At 46.3% G+C, this 19,471-nt stretch overlaps 1 protein-coding gene across 1 annotated transcript in view; it reads right to left on the reverse strand.

Moving 5' to 3' along the window:
• ABCG5 (ATP binding cassette subfamily G member 5) overlaps nt 1-19,414 on the reverse strand; it is a gene marked incomplete at its 5' end in the record, with an annotated part of 34,680 nt that extends 15,266 nt beyond the window's left edge. The window contains 10 exons of the mRNA XM_082671999.1: nt 1,727-1,865; nt 2,679-2,884; nt 2,967-3,180; nt 3,997-4,126; nt 4,885-5,024; nt 6,601-6,733; nt 10,849-10,947; nt 11,031-11,167; nt 18,463-18,584; nt 19,269-19,414. Coding sequence (XP_082528125.1) covers nt 1,727-1,865; nt 2,679-2,884; nt 2,967-3,180; nt 3,997-4,126; nt 4,885-5,024; nt 6,601-6,733; nt 10,849-10,947; nt 11,031-11,167; nt 18,463-18,584; nt 19,269-19,414 — 1,466 coding nt within the window. The remainder of the gene's footprint in view (nt 1-1,726; nt 1,866-2,678; nt 2,885-2,966; nt 3,181-3,996; nt 4,127-4,884; nt 5,025-6,600; nt 6,734-10,848; nt 10,948-11,030; nt 11,168-18,462; nt 18,585-19,268) is intronic.
• Nucleotides 19,415-19,471: the final 57 nt, after the last annotated feature.

Raw genomic sequence — 19,471 nt, forward strand, 5'->3', positions numbered from 1 at the left:
GAAAAGTACAATGAACCTCACCTTGGTTCAGATCGGATTTTGCTACTGAGTGAGTTCAAGTCTGATGTGCTGCTAAGAGTCAGAAAACACTCCGGCTTTCAGGGCCGTCTCAGTTCAGAACTGCAAGCTTGAGGGCAGCCCCTTCAGTTTACTCCCCTTTAAATCCGTAGCTGCGCCTGGCACTGTGCCTGGCACCTAGTAGGCATTCAACAAACTTTTGTATCATTGAATCAAAGTATTTGCTACATTGCTAACAGCTGTGCTGCCACCACTAGAAATGATTATGCTTTTGTCAAAAAGAGTCATGACAATACTGAACCTAGTTTAAAACCGCCCTGTTTTCTAAAATCGTACAGAACTCTTTCTCATGGGCAGTTTTACAAATATCATATGGTCTTCAAAATCAGTGCTTTGCGAATTCTAAAGTGCCTATAAATCACCTGGGGGATCATGTAAAATGTGGAATCCAATTCAGCAGGGCTGGGCATGAGATTTTGCAGGTTAAACAAGCCCCAAGGTAACACTGACACCGGGCTTCGTGGGCCACATTGAGGAGCAGGGTTCTAAATTAACAAGGTTCTCAATTTCCAACCAACCTTGGCTTACTCAAAAACGGTCACTTAAAAAAAATCTGCTCCTGGATCATTTAGCCTAAACTAGGCGGGCCTGTGGTTTACTTACATCACAGATCAGAGATTCAGCATGTTCCTGAGTGTCAGAGGATAAGAGGCTTCATCAAGGCCAGCAAGGAGGGCCATGTGGTCCCTGCCATCGCCCTGGGTTGCGAGCGCCCGCCCTCTTGCTAACCAGAGCGAGCAGCTTTGCCTCTGTCACTCCCCAGGGTGACAACAACGTCTAAGAGTCTGCACAATAAGACCTCCTAACTCTTCATCTTGGAGCTCAAACCAGGCCCTCACTTATCTTCTACTTGTATTTCCCTTGATTCATAATAATTATTCACATCGCATACCATGGGGTCTTTATACTCGTTATGGGTAGAAGCACCTGCACGTGAATCCAGTGCCCTGAAGAAAGACAGTGTCTCCAGAACCGCCTAAAGTCCTCTATTGGAAGGACAAGCTGGGCACCTTTCACTACTGGAATCACAGAATGCCGGATGATTCCCCCCATCTTTTCTTAAGGGAAAGCCAGAGGGATTAGGGAAGATACATCTCCCTATGACAACAAATCAACAAATAACTCTACACACTTTCAGATTTGCATCTGTAAAATGTTCTATGAAATAAAAAGCACTGTCTACAAACCATCAATCAAAACCCAGCATCAGGGATGCTTCATGGTTCTCCAAAGCCCTCTTCCCATAGTCACTCTTGATTCCTCCACCCCCCGTCACCCCAGCCCAACCACGATGCCCCAGGTCGGTCAAATGAAACCTCAGGCAGCGTTGCCGCTCCAGCTCACAGCAGCCTGGGAGCCACGCTGAGCTGGGTGGACAGCCTCGCTGCCTCTGCACCTGGTCCCAGCTACTCCAGAGCCCTCCCCTCAGGCCAGGCCCCGCAGTGAATGCAGGACAGGTTATTCCCTGGTGCGTGTAGTCTTGCTGGTCTGCTCTCAGGTCCCGTGTGGCCCACAGTGGGGGGTTCCTCTCTTTGTCCTGTTTACCCTGGGGCTCTCCCTCCACAGGTCCCACTGGCCATCTGGGACCCCACCATCTGGGAAGCATGGCCCGGGAAAACTGAAGGCCTCTGGACACCCTCTTCCTTACCAGTAGCACACGCTGCAGAAGATCATGGTGGCAATGACACTGAAGGGGAGCACGTACAGCACGTAGGCTAGCAGCATCTGCCACTTCTGGTACAGGCCATCCTCGCTCTCCTGATCGCTGACGGCTCGCAACACAGGAACTGGGCATGGGAGGCAGGTTGCAGAACAGCCGGTCACCACACAGCTGGAGGAGGAGGGGTGCTAGCCCAGGCTGAACTTGAGATCTATCAGCACTGGATGGTGAGGACCAGCTGGGGCCCCCTAGTCATGGAGAAAAGGAACCTGACATCCATAGAACTATAAATACCCCCACCCCAGAAATCCACTCTACCTGAATTACAATAGGATTACAAAAGCCGTCACAATTTATTTCCGTCTCTCTAAAGTGGGGGGGAGGGGTGTCACCAATTCAAGAACACACATGCAAAAGGGACACAAATGAGTGACGTGAGGCACTCTGTCCTCTTTTCTTGCAGGGTGTTGGCACAGAACATCAGGCAACTAGGTATTGCTTCTGGACTCCCACTGAGTTTGAAAACCAGGTGTTGGCTGTCCTAAAATAGGCTCCAAAAAGAACGTTAACAGTGCAAAGTTGGCCAGGCATCCGGGCCCCCATGGGCTGTGCCTCCTAATGGATAAGAGAAGATACCAGGACTGAGCTTCTAAAAAACCCTGCCCAAACTCTGCTGCATCATCTCCTCATAACTTCATGCTTCCCTGGATCCTCAGAGACCCTCAGGGAGATCCACTTGGAGAGCTAATTCCCACTAAGGTGTTACTAATTCACGAGTTACCTTGTCCCAGAGAGAGAACCCGGAGGGGGCCAGGTTGAGCTCAGAGAAATACCCCTATAATGGTGGAGTCTTGCAAGGCGTCAGCTGGAGAAAGGAGATATTCAGGGAGAGAGAAGCTCCCGCGACCCCGGGGGCCCACCTCCGGGGCAGGGCACTCACACAAGTTCACAGCGTTGAGCATGCCCGTGTACGGGACGGCGCCCACAAACTGGTACAGGAGACCCACACGGTCCTGGATGGCACCCCTTAGCACGTCGTTCTGGACCCGTAGAAGGAAGAAAACGATGAACAAACCCACGATCAGATTCTGAGTGAGACGCATAGTCACCGCCAGCTTATTTCTCATTAAGTTTCTCGTCACTCTCCTGAAAGCCAAACAACCCCGTTTTCATTGCTTTTTTTTAATGGGTGGACGTCTACCTATCTAAAATGGGGTGAGGCTCTTACCTCAAGAGAACACACAGTTTAGAAAGGGCTCCAGGAGAATCTTTGGTTTTGAAAGGAATCACTGGTAATGTTTTCAGGTGTTTTGTTCTTTCAATATCCTCCAAGGTTTTACGATACATTGCTGATTCTTTGTAGGCAGATTCAATCATCTGGACTCTCTTGTAGGTTTCTATTTCCCGTTCTTTGTTTTGGGTATCCACTGATGTCAGGTCCACTGAAATTTTTTTTCCCACAAAAAAATGACCCATGTGTTTTTAAATGCACATATATACACAGTGACTAATAATATATGTTCCATCATTGATTTAGGAGTGCTAACCATAATACCTCATCTCATCAAAATAATACCTGTTGTTAATCCCCACCTATAAAATCAGAATATTTTAAAGCTACCACAGCAGGGCCATGAAGATCCTGATAGGCCTGTCTGGGAGAATTCAGAAGTTCAGCTAATTTTTCTCTGACAAAGTAGAAGTGCACCATTTCAAGAGAGATCCCCGGGACTTTCCTTGTGGCACAATGGTTATGAATCCACCTGCCAGTGCAGGGGACACGGGTTCAAGGCCTAGTCCAGGAAGATCCCACATGCCGCAGAGCAACTAAGCCCGTGCACCACAACTACTGAGCCCGTGTGCCACAACTACTGAAGCCCATGTGCCTAGAGCCTGTGCTCCACAACAAGAGAAGCCACCGCAATGAGAAGCCCGCGCACCGCAACTAGGGAAAGCCCGCGCACAGCAACTAAGACCCAACGCAGCCAAAAATAAATAAATAAAATAAATAAATTTATTTTTTTTTTAAAGTGAAGAGTAGTGGTAAAATGTTTTAAAAAAAAAGAGATCGCCCACCTCATTCTGATAGGTCATCTATGGCAAGTTAATTGGCTCGGCCAAATTAATTTTTTGAAGAGTAAAAACACCAAAACAAAAGGAGAAATAAAACCCACGTGTGCTGGTGTCATCTAGGCAGAAATCTGAGAAGATAAAGTTTAGAAAACATATATGATGGGGACTGTGAAAGAAAAACTTACCATAAAAATCAAAAGGGTTTGAATGTTCGGGACAAGGGTAGCCGCAGCCACTGAAGAAATGAAGCATCTCCACCGGTGTCCCGCAGAAAACCAGCTCTCCGCAGCTCAGAATGGCAATTTTATCAAAGAGCTGATTGAACGACAGACAGTGTTAGTGTGTAATCAGGTCACCACATCCTTATGGAAAAGAAGCCTCAAGTAGTCAGTCCTTTGACTCTCTCAGCCATACATCAGTACTCTCACTGCGGCCATCAGAACCTCTCAAAATGCATCCCTCTTCCTTCCAGCCTGGGTTGCCTCTGTGGGTCCTGCTGCCTCCCAGCCTGCACCCAGCATCATGTCTAGGATAGAGGACAGCTCATGGAACTGGTCAGAGGACCTATAGGTTTGAGGCCCCGCCGTGCCCCGGAATGAGTGACTTTGGACCGAAAAAATTTTTTTAGATCTCAGATCCTCATCTATAAAAGGCAAATAATAGCTCCCTAAAAGGATCCTAGGAGATCAAGGTGAGATTTTTGGGAAGGAACTCTATATGATTTAGTGGAAAAGCACAGACTTGAAAGCCAACTGGAATATGAATGCCAATTCCAGCTTTTTATTAACTGTGATATTGGCTCAATGTTGGATCATTTCTAAGTCTCACTCTTCCCCTCTGTAAAGTGAAAATGCTGGTACCCACCTCATAGGGTTGTTGTGTGGATTAAAAGAGCTAGTGTATAGAAGGTATTTGGTACATGATAGGTGCTAAAAGAACTGAGTTTCCATCCTTGGCCCTTCCCATCAGGATTGCTCTGGTTTAAGTACTAATCTCTACTCCGAGATCCCCAGCCTGGCACACCTATACCCACCCTGGATGAGCTGAGCTGGAACAACAGACATCCCCCTCACCTGGAAGAGCTCGGAGCGGGGCTGGTGGATGGTAAGGATCACGATGCGGCCCCCGCGAGCCAGCTCTGCTATGAGGACAACGATCTGATTTGCAGTCACGCAGTCCAGGCCTGTGGTTGGCTCATCAAAAAGCATGACCTCTGCGGCAAAGGAAGGTCAGACATCTGAGTCACTGCCGAGCCTGGGCTCTGTGCTCTAGCCTCAGAAATTTGAACAGTTCCTTGTTGAGCTGTCTTATCCCATCCAAACAGTGTGCAGTGAGCAGTACTTTAGCCTGAGCCCAGGAGAAAGCACCTGACCTGGAAGGGCCCAACTCCCAGCTCCAGAGCACATCCCAGCCTGAATCCTTGAAGGGACAAGGCAGCAACCACGTCAGGCCTCTCGTGTGGCACTATAGACTGTTTGGGCTCCATCCAGGGGACCCTAACAGGGAACGAGGGCTGGCAGGCTGGCACCCAGGTGTTTCTAAAAGGCTGAGAGGAGGCTGGTTAAAAAGGCAAAATCTCACACATGGATAGACCTAGAGATTATCACAGTAAGAGAAGTAAGTCCAACAGAGAAAGACAAATATGATATCACTTATATGTGGAATCTAAAATATGACATAAATGAACTTATCTACGAAACAGACTCACAGACATAGAGAACAGACTCGTGGTTGTCAAGGGAGAGGGGGAGTAGGGGAGGGTGGATCGGGAATTTGGGATTAGCAGATGCAAACTATTATACATAGGATGGATAAACAACAAGGTCCTACTGTATAGCACAGGGAACTATATTCAGTATCCTGTGATAAACCATAATGGAAAAGAATATGAAAAACAATGTGTATATATGTGTGTGTGTGTGTGTGTGTGTGTATAACTGAATCACTTTGCTGTATAGCAGAAATTAACACAACATTGTAAATCAACTATACTTGAATAAATTTTTTAAAGACATAATGTCACTTCATGTCTAGCACTTTCCAACACCAACTGCGTCTTTGCACTGCAGAAAACTCTGACCTGTGAAACAAAGTCCGAGATGGGACAGGCATTTGGATTCTTTAGCGGGTTTAACTGTAGCTTATTTCTACCCAAAAGGTACAGGGTACTTTTTGTACCCTGTTCTTAAGAACATCCCTCTTATTTGTTCTGAAGAGCAGGCAGTCTTGGTCTACCCCAATGTGAAGAAAGTATCCAAATGTATCATGTCCTCTTCCAAGTGTATGTAAGTGGCAAGGTTTCCCCAGACAGTGGGGAGAATGAAGCCAGGCAGGAGAGGCAGGTGACTGGCTACCCCATCTTGATAGCCCCTCCTTCCAATATATATACTTTCTCATGTATCACTTAAAATCCTATTTTAATTCCTGCCGTTTCATAAATACTTCTAGTCACAGCAAAACTCACTGGCTTTCCAGAGTAGACACGGTGGTGCTGCTCTAGTAAGAAGTAAGGAGGGACAGGACATTCATGGAAGACCCTAACTGAACATGAACACAAACGCAGTGCTTCCAAGTCCAACAGCTTTTTTGTACCTGGGTGATGGAATCGCATCAGGAACTACTTAGATTTCCAAAGAAACTGGGTCCCCAGTTTGAGAAACCTCAGTGACTTCAGTTCCCAACCAACCAAGCCCTTTCCAAATGGAGACTGTGAAGAAAGGGCTGAAAATGTCTGCAGACACATGGAAGATGACAGGCAGCAGCCAGTAGCAGTTCTGGGTCCCACTTACTGGGATCCTGGAGGAGCTGGGCTGCAATGGAGACCCGGCGCCTCTCACCATGGGAGATTCCCCCAAAGTTGTAGTTGCCAATCAGTCGATCTGCCACGTGGCTCAGACTCAGCTCTGCCATGACTGCCTCCACCTGTAAGAGACACAACGTCCAGGAAGGCTGGTCACTGCTGGGCTGCGTCCCGATTCATGGGCTGAGGGTGGCAGGGGAAAGTGCTTCCCTTGAGTGCTTGGGCCACTTCCAGACTCACCACATCCTAGGGAAAGCACGCCTATTACAAGAGAATCCAATTTGGTTTAAATCACAATATATGTATCAGATTAAAATAAATAATATTGACATGAATTTTTTTTCAGAAGTCCTTACAGCAACAAAAAACTGTTTCAACTTGCTTCAGGGAAAGTCAGCAGTAAACTATGCAGATTTTGATGGACTCCTGTTTTCAGATGCTACAGTCAGTCCAGCCCATAGAGAAACCCCCCCCAAGGCATAGTTACAATATAGCTTATTTTTTTAGTCTTTGGTTTTTGAAACTTTATTATAATAAATGTTTTACATGTAAAAAAAAATCAATTTGGTTTGAACTAAACCTGGCTTCCCCTATGTAACCCAAATAAGTCCTGGAGTCCCATGTGGCCCAATCTCACTGTGGTTTTGCATCAAATATAATCCAGCTATCAAAAGTAATTAAAAATAAAGCCAATCTTTATTGGAATCTCTTTAAGGACTTTAAAAGGAACCCAGTTTATAACTTACAGACACACTTTTAAAAATTTCCTTTTCCCTAATTCTCCTCACTCTGCTTATCTTATACCCTTCAGCTCCCTGAAATCCTCTGCTTACTACTCAACTCCCCAAAACCATCATCACTAAAAAAAAAATTCTTTACTGACTCTCTAATCAAGAAGGTTGGCCTTTTCCCTCCCTCTCCCTCTTTCCTTCCTTAGCTTATCTCCCCACCAGAGACCCTTTCAAAAATCTCTATTTCTGGTCCTCCCCTGACTGAGTACCCCTATCTGCATTAGGCCCTGGGGAAAGCAGAGAGAAAGAGACTGGGAATACTTATATATATGATAATGAGTTTTGTTCCCATACATCTCTAATGAGATTGTGTTTCTTTTATAATGAAAAAAAGAGGACTTCCCTGGTGGTGCAGTGGTTAAGAATCCGCCTGCCAATGCAGGGGACAAGGGTTCAAGCCCTGGTCCGGGAAGATCCCACATGCCGCAGAGCAACTAAGCCCGTGCGCTACAACTGCTGAGCCTGTGCTCTAGAGCCCGCAAGCCACAACTACTGAGCCTGCGAGCCACAACTACTGAAGCCCATGCACCTAGAGCCCGTGCTCCACAAGAGAAGCCACCACAATGAGAAGCCCGCGCACCGCAACAAAGAGTAGCCCCCGCTCACCGCAACTAGAGAAAGCCCACGTGCAGCAACGAAGACCCAGTGCAGCCAAAAATAATTAATTAATTAATTTTTTAAAAATACCCTATTAAAAAATAACAACAGCAAACTAAACTGGAGTAAAGGAGGGGATGATTTATGGAACAAAGTTCCAGAGGAGACAGGGAGTGCGATCAATAGATGATGCTTTGACCAAAAGAAAGGGATACACCTGAAATAGATACAAAGGAATAAGGAGGAGGTTAGAAATGCATATGTAAACCAGTATGATTGTCTCTTCTTGCCATCAGAGTAGAAGGATTCTGGAACTGAGCTTCACTTGACATGGCAAGGTTTATGTGTTCACCAGTCAGGGTAGATTCCTGAGTGTCCCTTTCATCTTCTCTGCAACGGCAAGAAAGGAGTAAAGCTTGCCCCTCCTGGCTCAGAAGCAATGGACAGGGGAGACATTTACTTCATCTGTTTCAGATGTCTCTGGCTAGAAGCCTCTCCCATGTTTTGCAAACACTGCTGGGAATAGAATTCACAGAGTCTTGGAAGGGACCACTGGGATCATCAATCCTCTCCATGCTATGTGATTTCACATAAACTGATTCATTCCTCACATCAGCTCCAGGAGAGATGCATTATTACTCTCTCTATTATAGAACAGAAAACAGATCCTCAGACAGGTTCATAGATTACCCAAGGTCACACCACTAGCAAATGGCAGAGCTGGGACTGAGAGTAAACTGTGTGGGTTCTCAAGGGGTCCAAGAAGCACAAGGGTGGACAAAGCCTGCCACATCAATCATGGCTTTATGTTCAGGTTCGCAGAGGACAAAAGCAGATCTGCTGCACACTCTGCTCTGTTATCACAGGCACTTCCTTCTCCCTAAACTACTTTGTCGGGATTTTACATCCTGTGGACTGGATTTGCTCAGAAAGTACTCTCAAGCAGGGAGAACTTTATGATAGGAAACTTTGCAGGACACTTCGGGGCTGCCAGTGCCAGGGAGAGGGACCATTCACCGGGGGCAAATTTGCCATCAACCAACTTCAGGTACCTTGAATTTTCTAAATATTTATGCAAATATGTGCATTTTCAGGGGAAAGGTTCGGTGGCTTTCTCGGATTCTCTCCCTGGGGTATGGGATGTAAATGGATCACTCTCTCAAAAGAATCTGCTTATGACTTCATTTCTCCAACTCAAATACCAATGAGATCCTCTCCTACCCATTTTAGACACAAAAATACTAAAACAGGCAGACAGGAAGCCTACATAGGGGCTCACCTGTCACTCACTGTCAGGGCAGCTAAGTCATGTGAAGATGCCTGTGCCTCCCCGTGGGCCAAATTCCGACCTCTGTCTTCTCAGACCACAGTGAGGCCCAGGGAGGCATGATGGAGCCAGAGGACCTGGGTCCATGTCCCAGCTCTGCCAGTCCGAGGTGTGGGATCTTAATATCCTTGGGCGTCAGTTTCTTGATCTGAAAGTTGGAGATAACGCCTCCCTCATAGAGCTGATGCCAGAATGAAATGAGATGTGTGTGAACAAGGCCTGATGGATGTCAGCCACATACGAGAGCCCAGAGAATAAGCTGGTAGAATAGCAAGAACCTCGCAATGCCTTCTGAGCACTCTAAGGTAACCTCCAGGTAGGAACAGGGCTCTGTGGGGCTAATGGTCTTTCTTGAAGGTTCCTCTGGAGTGAAAGCTATGCTCCAGCACGTCCAGGACTCTGAAACAGAAGAATGCCCTTTCCTGACTTGGCATGACAACAAACAAGCCTGCTGGTACTCTGGACGCAGTTCAGACCTGGCTGCACTGGCCAAGCCCTGTCTGAGAGTCCAGCACCAGGGACAAAGAGGAGTAACTCCCTGGTGACAGGCTCAGAGGTGCCTGATAAAAAGGGAGTAACTTACTGCCCCTTCAGCTGAGATGGAGGATTCCCTTGGATCCTCAATGGCATTGAAGGAAGGCTAGCTTTGGAGCCTGAAGTGCAGATGTAATTTGTGTGCCCAGGAGGAACCTTCACTGAGGCCTCAGAGTGGTGAAGCCTCTGAGGCAGATGTCACCAGTGATCTCCGGCACCTCTGAGAGCCAGTTTCCCAGAGAACTGTGCCTGCTTCGCAGGTGTTACGTTGACCTGTCCTTGGTCGTATGTTTCCAGCCCAGACAGAAACAAGGCAATGTTTCCAGGTAAGGCCCCTGTGAGTTTACTCGCAGCCTCTTCCAAATCAGGTCCACTTAAAGAAACAGATTGGAACTTAGAGTTGACAATTCAATAGTTCCTCCTTCACCAATTGAATCCAGTTTGGATGAGGCACATTCAAGACGCCTCAAAGAAAGTTGAGAAAAATCTCAACAGGGCTGCAGGGCAACGCACAGTGAGGAAAATAGCCATATCTGTTCAAACACAGAGCTCTCAGGACAGCGCCACCCAACAGAAATATCACGCAAGCCACATTTAGAATCTAAATATTTCAGTGGCCACATTTTAGAGAGTGGAAAGAAACAGATGAAATAAATTTTAGTGGTATAATTTCTTTAACCCAATACAACCAAAATATTTCCATTTTGACCAATAAGCAATATCTTAAAAATTGTTAATGAGACGTTTCACATTCTGTGGTTCCAGACTAAGTTCCTGAAGTCTGGTGTGTATTTTACACTCACAGCACATCTCAAGTAGGTCTAGTCAGTTTCAAGTGCCCCAAAGCCACCTGGGACTAGCGGCTGCCAGCGCAGCCCTTGACTCTTAAAGGGTGGAGAGCGAAGGGGAGGAAGGGGCAAGCGGAGGGACGAGGGGGTGCAAAGCCACAGCGGGGTGATCCCTTGGGTGGCCCTGGGGCAGTACCCACCTTCTTCTGGAAGAAGCCCTGGGAGCCGCCGCGGATGGCCAGCAGCGCCGTGTAGCACAGCGTCTCGCGGACCGTGAGGCTGCTCAGCAGAGTGTCGCTCTGCAGGGGAGGGATGTGTCAGCAGCCCCCTCGCCGGCTGCGGGGCCAGCGGGCAGCCGGGCAGGGGCCGGGGACGCGCGCACCTGCAGGACGTAGGAGAAGCAGTCCTGGAACTGCTCCCTGCGCAGCGCCCGGCCGTTCACGAACACGTCTCCGAGCAGGGTCCCCGTGTGCCGCAGCCTCCTGGACATGGCGTCCAGCAAGGTGGTTTTCCCCGAGCCTGGGAGGAGACAAGAGAAGGTCCTGGAGGAGGCCCTGCACGAGGCCTCGCGGGAACTTCCCGAGACCCTCGGTGAACCCGCGGTCCAGCCCTGACTTGTTCTCTCTTTGGCCTCATGGGACAAGCTCATGGCTGGAATGAGTCCTTCCAGCTTGTCTCCTCAATGAGAGGGGACAAGCTGTTTCTCTCCTCCACGTCAGGACTGGAGGAGCTTTGTCCTCCTGTTTGTTTGTTTTTAAAGCTGCTTGAGGCTGAAAAAGAAAATACAGGATCAGAATAAAAGGAAAACCAGGGTTCTTGGAAACGTTTGGATCCTAGGACATCTGAATTTGTTTCTGTGACCCCCTGGGATCCTCTGGTGGTTCCTGAATGTAAGCGACACCGCCCAGAGCCTCGCTGACTTAATCAAGTGTGGTCTGAGGCCGAACAGCCTCAGCTCCACCTGAGAGCTTTTGCTAGAAATGCAGAATCTCAGGCCCCAACTCCTAACCCGGATTCTGCTTTTTACAAGATCCCTGGGTAGTTCTCATGCATGTTAAGAGTTTGAGAAGCACTAGCTTAGCGAGTCCTTTGGTTAAAACCAAGTTGGCCTCAGCCTACACTGAGAGCCTTGGGCATAATAACCCAGCTGGCTGTCGCTAAGGACTTGCCCACAGAGGAGGTGGGATGAACTAACTACCCTGTGCTGAGGTGACTGGAGGGTGAGGTTTCTCCTGGTTTGCTTTTTCTAGGGTTACAGTGATCCTTCAGGGTAGGACACCAGCTGGCCCTTCCCATACACAAGCTTGCATGGGCCCAGAGAGTTAATGGAGACAGGAAGAGGAGCCACCAGGCCTCTCCTGACCAAGGCTTTTAAGCAGTTAGAATGAGTAACAGGAAACAGGCAGGAGGTTCTGGGCTGTCTGAGAAGATGGCAATAGAATTCTACTGAGGATGTGATGACTTGCGCAAAACCAAAGAAAAGACCTTTTGTTCAAATATTTTAAAGAAACCGCTGGTTGCTCTGAGGGGTGCAAAGATGTATAAGCCAAGCTCCTGGAGCAGTGGTTTTCTTATCTAACCCACGACTGACACAGCTCAGAGTCAGCCCCACTATGTTCAGGTAGAGGTCAGCGTGGGGAAGGGGGCAGAGTTTTTGTAAAGAAACAAAATGTGACTTCACTGGGGTTGTCTTTCAAAATGTGCTCTGCAGTGTCCCAGTCACGATATTAAGCCTTGTCTGTGGTTCTTCTAACTTCTAACGTAGCCTCCCTAGCCTCACATTTCTGGGATCCAATCTCAACTCTGACAGACCTTCCAAAGAGCCTGTCACCTGGATTCCAGTTCCACCACTATCTCAAAACTAGCCTCCTTCTTTGTTGCCAAATCCAGTAGATGCTTCTCTGTATGTTGTCTGACTTCCCAGCAGCAGCTGGTACTGTTGCTTGCCCTTCTCTGTCAATCTCTCTCCCTTGGCCTTGAGGCCACCTCATCCTCTTGGTTCAATCCTGCTGGTCTGGCTGCTCCTTCTCAGCCTCTTGTGGGTGACCCTCAGGGTTCCTCTCATGTCACACATCCTCACTGCGCAACAGTGAGCACCAACTTGCTAGACAGCATGTGAGGGAGCCACTTTGGAAGTAGCTTCTCCAGTCGCATTCAAGCCTTCAGATGACTGCAGCCCCAGCTGACATCTGACTATCACCTCATGAGGGACCCCACACAGAAGCATCCAACCAAGGCACTTCCAAATTTCTGACTTGTAGAAACTCTGAGAGATAATTAATGATTTTTATGAAGTCACTTAGTTTGGGGATCCTTTTTTAAACATAGAAAAAGGTAACTAATATTATCCTTTTTTGAACATGTGTCAAATACCTATTAACTCATTAATGAGGGTACCAGCAGGATGACCAAAAAGGATTCATATCCTCATTCAAAAAAGGATATAAGGGACTTCCCTAGTGGCGCAGTCGTTAAGAATCCACCTGCCAATGCAGGGGACATGGGTTCAATCCCTGATCCAGGAAGATCCCACATGCCGCGGAGCAACTAAGCCCGTGTGCCACAACTACTGAGCCCACACACTGCAACTACTGAAGCCCACACGCTCTAGGGCCTGCATGCCGCAACTACTGAGCCTGCATGCCTAGAGCCTGTGCTCCACAACAAGAGAAGCCACTGCAATGAGTAGCCCGCTCACCACAGCAAAGAGTAGCCCCCGCTTGCCGCAAGTAGAGAAAGCCCATGTGCAGCAACAAAGATCCAATGCAGCCAGAAAAAAAAAGGATATAAGGAACTAGTATGTACAAGTAGTGGAGAAAAGAAGACTGGAATAAGTGGCAAAGTTAGATGCAAAAATGGTTAATGCCCTAGGATGTGACACCAAAGGGATGGGTAACAAAAGACAAAGTAGAGAAACTGGACTTCATGAAAATTTTAAACTTATGTTTTTCAACCAAAGACACTATCCACAGTACAAAAAGGCAGCCTACAGAATGAGAGGAAAATATTTGCAAACCTTATATCTGATAAAGGATTAATATCCAGAATATATAGAGAGAACTCCTAAAACTCAACAATGACAACAACAACAGAAAACAAACAAGCCAGTTCAAGATTGGTTAAAGGACTTGAATAGACATTTCTCCAAAGAAGATACACAGATGGCCAATGAGCACATGAAAAAATGTTCAACATTACTAATCATTAGGGAAATATAAATGAAAACTACAATGAGATACTACCTCATACCCAACAGCTACAATTAAAAAAATAGAAAATAACAAGTGTTGGTTAGGATGCGGAAAAACTGGAACCTTTGTGCACTATTGCTGGGAATATAAAATAGTATAGCCACTGTGGAAAAGAGTATAGAGGTTCTAAATAAATTAAAAATAGAATTACCATATGATCCAGCAATTCCACTTCTGGATATATACTCCAAAGAACTGAAAACAAGGTCTTGAAGATATTTGTACACCCTTGTTCATAGCAGCATTATTCACAATAACTAAAATGTGGAAGCAGTGAAAGTGTCCATTAATGGATGAATGGATAAGCAAACTATGTCTCTACATACAATGGAATATTACTCAGCCTTAAAAATGAAGGAAATTTTGCAATATGCTGCAACATGGGTGAACAATGAAGACATTATAAGTGAAATAAGCCAGTTAAAAAAGATAAATACTGTATGATTCCATGTATATGAGGTACTTTGAGTAGTCAAAATCATAAAAGCACAAAGTGTAATGGTGGTTGCCAGGGGCCGAGAAAATGACAGAAGGGCAGTTATTATTTAATAAGAATAGTTTCAGGACTTCCTTGGCAGCACAGTGGTTAAGAATCTGCCTACCAGTGCAGGGGACACGGGTTGGATCCCTGGCCCGGGAAGATCCCACATGCCGCAGGCCAACTGAGCCCGTGCGCCACAACTACTGAGCCTGCGCTCTAGAGCCCACAAGCCACAACTACTGAGCCCATACACCACAACTACTGAAGCCCGTGCACTCTAGGGCCCACATGCTGCAACTACTGAAGCCCACGCGCCTACAGCCCGTGCTCCACAACAAGAGAAGCCACTGCAATGAGAAGCCCACGTGCCGCAACAAAGAGTAGCCCCCGCTCACCACAACTAGAGAAAGCCCACGCGCAGCAACAAATATCCAAGGCAGCCAAAAAAAGAATGCTTTTAGTTTTACAAGATGAAAGGCTGTGGGGATGGATGGTGGTGATGGTTGCACAACTGTGTGAATGTATTTAATACCACTGAACTGTACAGTTTAAAATGGTTAAGAAGGTACACAAAAATATACTCAAAATAGCCTAAAGCCTTAAATACAAGACAAGACACCATAAAACTCCTAGAAGAGAACACAGGTAAAACGTTCTCTGACATAAATCGAAGCAATGTTTTCTTAGGTCAGTCTCCCAAGGCAAAAGAAGTAAAAGCAAAAGTAAACAAATGGAACCTAATCAAACTTACAAGCTTTTGCACAGCAAAGGAAACCATCAACAAAACAAAAAGACAACCTACAGACTGGGAGAGAATATTTGCAAACGATTCAACCAACAAGAGCTTAATTTCCAATATATACAAACAGCTCATACAGCTCAATATCAAAAAAACAAACAACAATCAAAAAATGGGCAGAAGACCTAAACAGATATTTCTCCAAAGAAGACATACAGATGGCCAACAGGTACATGAAAAGATGCTCAACACGGCTAATTTTTAGAGAAATGCAAATCAGAACTACAATGAGGTATCGCCTCACGCCAGTCAGAATGGCCATCATCAAAAAGCCTACAAATAACAAATGCTGCAGAGGGTGTGGAGAAAGGAAACCCTCCGACACTGTTGATGGGAATGTAAATTGGTGTAACCACTATGGAAAACAGTATGGAGGTTCCTTAAAAAAACTAAAAATAGACAACCTAAGTGTCCATCAACAGATGAATGGATAAAGATGTGAGATAGATATATATATAAAATATAAATATAAAAATACTCATACATACACACACACACACACACACACACACACACACACACACACGACATAATGGAATATTACTCAGCCATAAAAAAGAGTGAAATAATGCCATTTGCAGCAACATGGACAGACCTCAAGACTACCATACTAAGTAGGACAGAGAAAGACAAAAATCATATGATATCACATATGTGGAATCTAAAAGATGACACAAATGGACTTATTTACAAAACAGAAACAGACTCACAGACATAGAAACAAACTTATGGTTTCCAAAGGGGAAAGGGGAAAGGGGAAAGGGGAAAGGGGAATGGGGAATGGGGAATGGGGAAAGGGGAAAGGGGAAAGGGGAAAGGGGGAGGGATAAATTAGGAGCTTGGGATTAACAGATACACACCACTATATATAAAATAAACAACAAGGGGACTTCCCTGGCAGTCCAGTGGTTAAGACTCCACGCTTCCACTGCAGGGGGTACAGGGTCGAACCCTGATCGGCTAACTAAGACTCTGCATGCCTCATGGCGTGGCCAAAAAAAATAATAAAGTAGATAAAATAAACAACAAGGACCTACTGTATAGCACAGGGAACTATATTCAATATCTTATAATAACCTATAATGAAAAAGAATCTGAAAAAGAACATATATATAACTGAATCACTTTGCTGTACACTTGAAACACGTTATAAATAAACTATACTTCAATAAAAAATAAATTAAATAGTTAAGATGGCAAATTTTACATTATGTATATTTTACCTCAATTAAAAAAAAAGGAAAAAAGGGTTAACGCCCTACAGGGCCATAAAACTGACCTTTGGGTTTATCCTCTCTAAATGGACAGAAATCACCTGTAACTAAATAGTCTTCTGCAAGGGAGCATGCAGCCTAGAGTCTAGGTCCTAAATGATCAAAAATAATGAGTCAAATAAAATTACCTTCCCCTGGAGTGTTGGTTGACTGTAGGCAGGCTTACATTATGCAGACCATTCTCTAGTGAGACTTTGAACACCTAAGTCATCTTTTGCCTCACTAGTAAAGATTTGATAAACAATACTGCTTTAGATGAGACATCAATGAAATCATGTTATTTTCTGAAAAACTAAGAGTAATTCATAGAATTAATTCATTTGCTTAATCATTTATTCAGCAAATACTTATTAAGCACCAACGATGTGGCCAGCCCTCTCCTAACTGTTGAGGATACAGCAGGAAAAAAAAAAAAAAAGACCAAGCTCCCACTCTCAGGGAACTTGCAGTCTACCTTGAATTCATGTTCAGTATAAAAGGATGGACAGTCATAAAAGCATGATAAGGTATCATCAGACACCAGCCCATGAGGCCCTAGAACAGGGGGCTCCACCCACTGTTCTGCTGAGATGTGCATGAAGATGTACATTGGCCTGTGAGACACACTTCTGAAAAGTGGCTTCAATTCCTTGTTGTGCTGCATGCCACCCTTTTTTATCCTACACAAGGAAGGAAACAAGTGACACATTATTATAGGAATAACTCAGCTTTTCTTTTTAAAGAAGTATAATTATCAAAAGGAAAATTAGGATGACCCTGGATGTTATGGTACATGCATACAATTAGAAATGGTTAAAAATTGTAAAAAGAAAATAAAAGGAGGGACTTCCCTGGCGGTCCAGTGGTTAGGACTGCCAAGGGCCCAGGTTCAATCCCTGATCAAGGAACTAAGATCCCGCAAGCCGCGTGGCGTAGCCAAAATAGGGGAAAAAAAAAAAAAAAAAGGAAATCTCAGGGAAGTGTAACCATTCTCACCAGTGAATTCCTTTTCATTTCATCTTAACAACACTACTGTTACCATCCAGCTGTCCCCCCACTGCAGCAGGGGAGTGGCTGTGGATTTAACTCCCCAGGTCGAAAGAGGCTAACCATGCTTACCTTTTATCACAGACTTATATTGCACACCTCTATTAAAGAGCAATGCAAGTGAAGACTGGCAGGAAGTGTCAACAATTTGCAAGCAAGAACTCCATCAAGAGGCTCCTGGGAACCCAATTTGTCCGAATCTTTCAACCTTAAAACGTGCAGGATAGCCTAGTGTAGTGGACCCTGTGATGTGCCACACAGATTCATTCCCTCTTCAGGGCCAATGCACCCATCCCCCCATAGCTGTGCATCCTCAGCTGTGACCTTCACAGGGCATTGCCCCAGCCTCAAGGGGCTGCCTCCCCGGAGGCTCCACCCTCCCCAGCAATGACTTGCTGATGCAGGGAAACAGGAGGGGAAGAATGAGGTGGGGAACGGGCACATAGATAGCCTCAGTGGAATCTGTGATATTTAACTCCTTTAAAAAAACAAAAAAAGGATCTTAAGTAAATACAGTATAATGTTAAGATTTGATAAAGCAGAGGTTAAGACACGAGCATTCTTTATTTACTCTCTATCTTGCCTGTGTGTTTGAAACACATCATAATTTTTAAAAGACCAATGAATATGGGGGATAAATGGGCATCTTTGTGCTTATTTAATTCCTTTTCCCATCTCCAGGCAGGAAAATTGTGTTTACTGAGCACCCCTATATGCCAGGCACTGTGTTAGGTGCTTTCCAAACTGAAATATGAATTAACTTACATGTTCGGCAGGACTTCGTTTTTTTCAAGGATCTTCCTAAAGATTACACGTTAGCACCAGGTTCTATTCACAGTCACACAGGTCATCAGATTTCATTCTAATATCAGACCTGTGGCCTCCTTGGTACAACGTGAAACTGTTTCCTCAATGTGGTGTTCAAATCAAGCCACAGACTCTTTCGAGTCCTCGTGGAGGATTTAGGGGACCCCCCAGCTTACCTGAGCTCCCCAAGATGCACATGATCTGCCCACTCTCGACGTACAAGGAGACATCCTTGAGGATCTGCCTGGTCCACTTCTGTCGACGAGACGCGATGTCCCACCAGGGCCCCACGCGCTGGCTTTAAGGGAAACCCCGTGAGGGAAAGGCAGCATGGGGTTCTGGAAGGGTCCAGCCCCTTGTCCCCCAGCACCGATCCCAGCTCTGCCCAGCCCAAGTTGTCTCTGGACAGGCTCCTAAGTGTGTTTTAGCCTCAGTGTCCTCCTCTGTAGACCCTGGCAGGTAGTGACAGAAGATCATCTCTATAAAGCACCTGTCTAGCAGCTGCTCTGAACACCAGCTCTCTCTGGCTGGCTGGCAGATGGCAAACAGGACACTGTTAATTCCTTCGGTTGACGCTGCGTTCCTTCACCCGGTTTCATTACACCTCATGCTCCCAGCACCCCCGTTCCCCAAGCGCTCGCCATCCAAGTAGGGAAGGCCATCAACAAGGGAGACACGGGGGGAAGGGGCATAAAGCAGGGGAGGGGGGCAGAGCACAGCTGCTGCATCTGTCGTTTGTCATAGCTTCCAGTCCTGCTGTGGACAGAGGGGCTGTTCACCATGGCCCCTCACTTCCCTCTGGCAGCCCTTCCCCTCTCCTCTCTCTACCTCCACCCACTAGAGAAGGAGCCCAAGCCTCCATGCATGCCCCCCCTTAGTGAGGAAAGCCAGCAGAGGGCAGGGAGGCCCACTCACCTCAGGCCATGCCTGTCCCTGACCACAGCTCAAAGCTCCCAGCAGATGAAAGAGGCACTGGCCTTACCTGACACTGTAGGAGGCATGGAGAATGCCCAGGCTGTGTCGAGGCTTAGAAGCAGCTGCAGGAACCTCCTCTAGGGAGCACTGAGAGCTTCTGTTTACCTGGAGTTCCGAGGACCCCGCAGGGGTCAAAAAGTGGAGTTCACTCATGGCTAACGGGCCGCAGAGACAGGGGAATTCTCTCGCCTGACCCTCCCTGGGGCGGCT

Source organism: Grampus griseus (genome assembly GCF_964374135.1).
Source record: "Grampus griseus genome assembly, chromosome: 15".
Taxonomy (NCBI): Eukaryota; Metazoa; Chordata; class Mammalia; order Artiodactyla; family Delphinidae; genus Grampus; species Grampus griseus.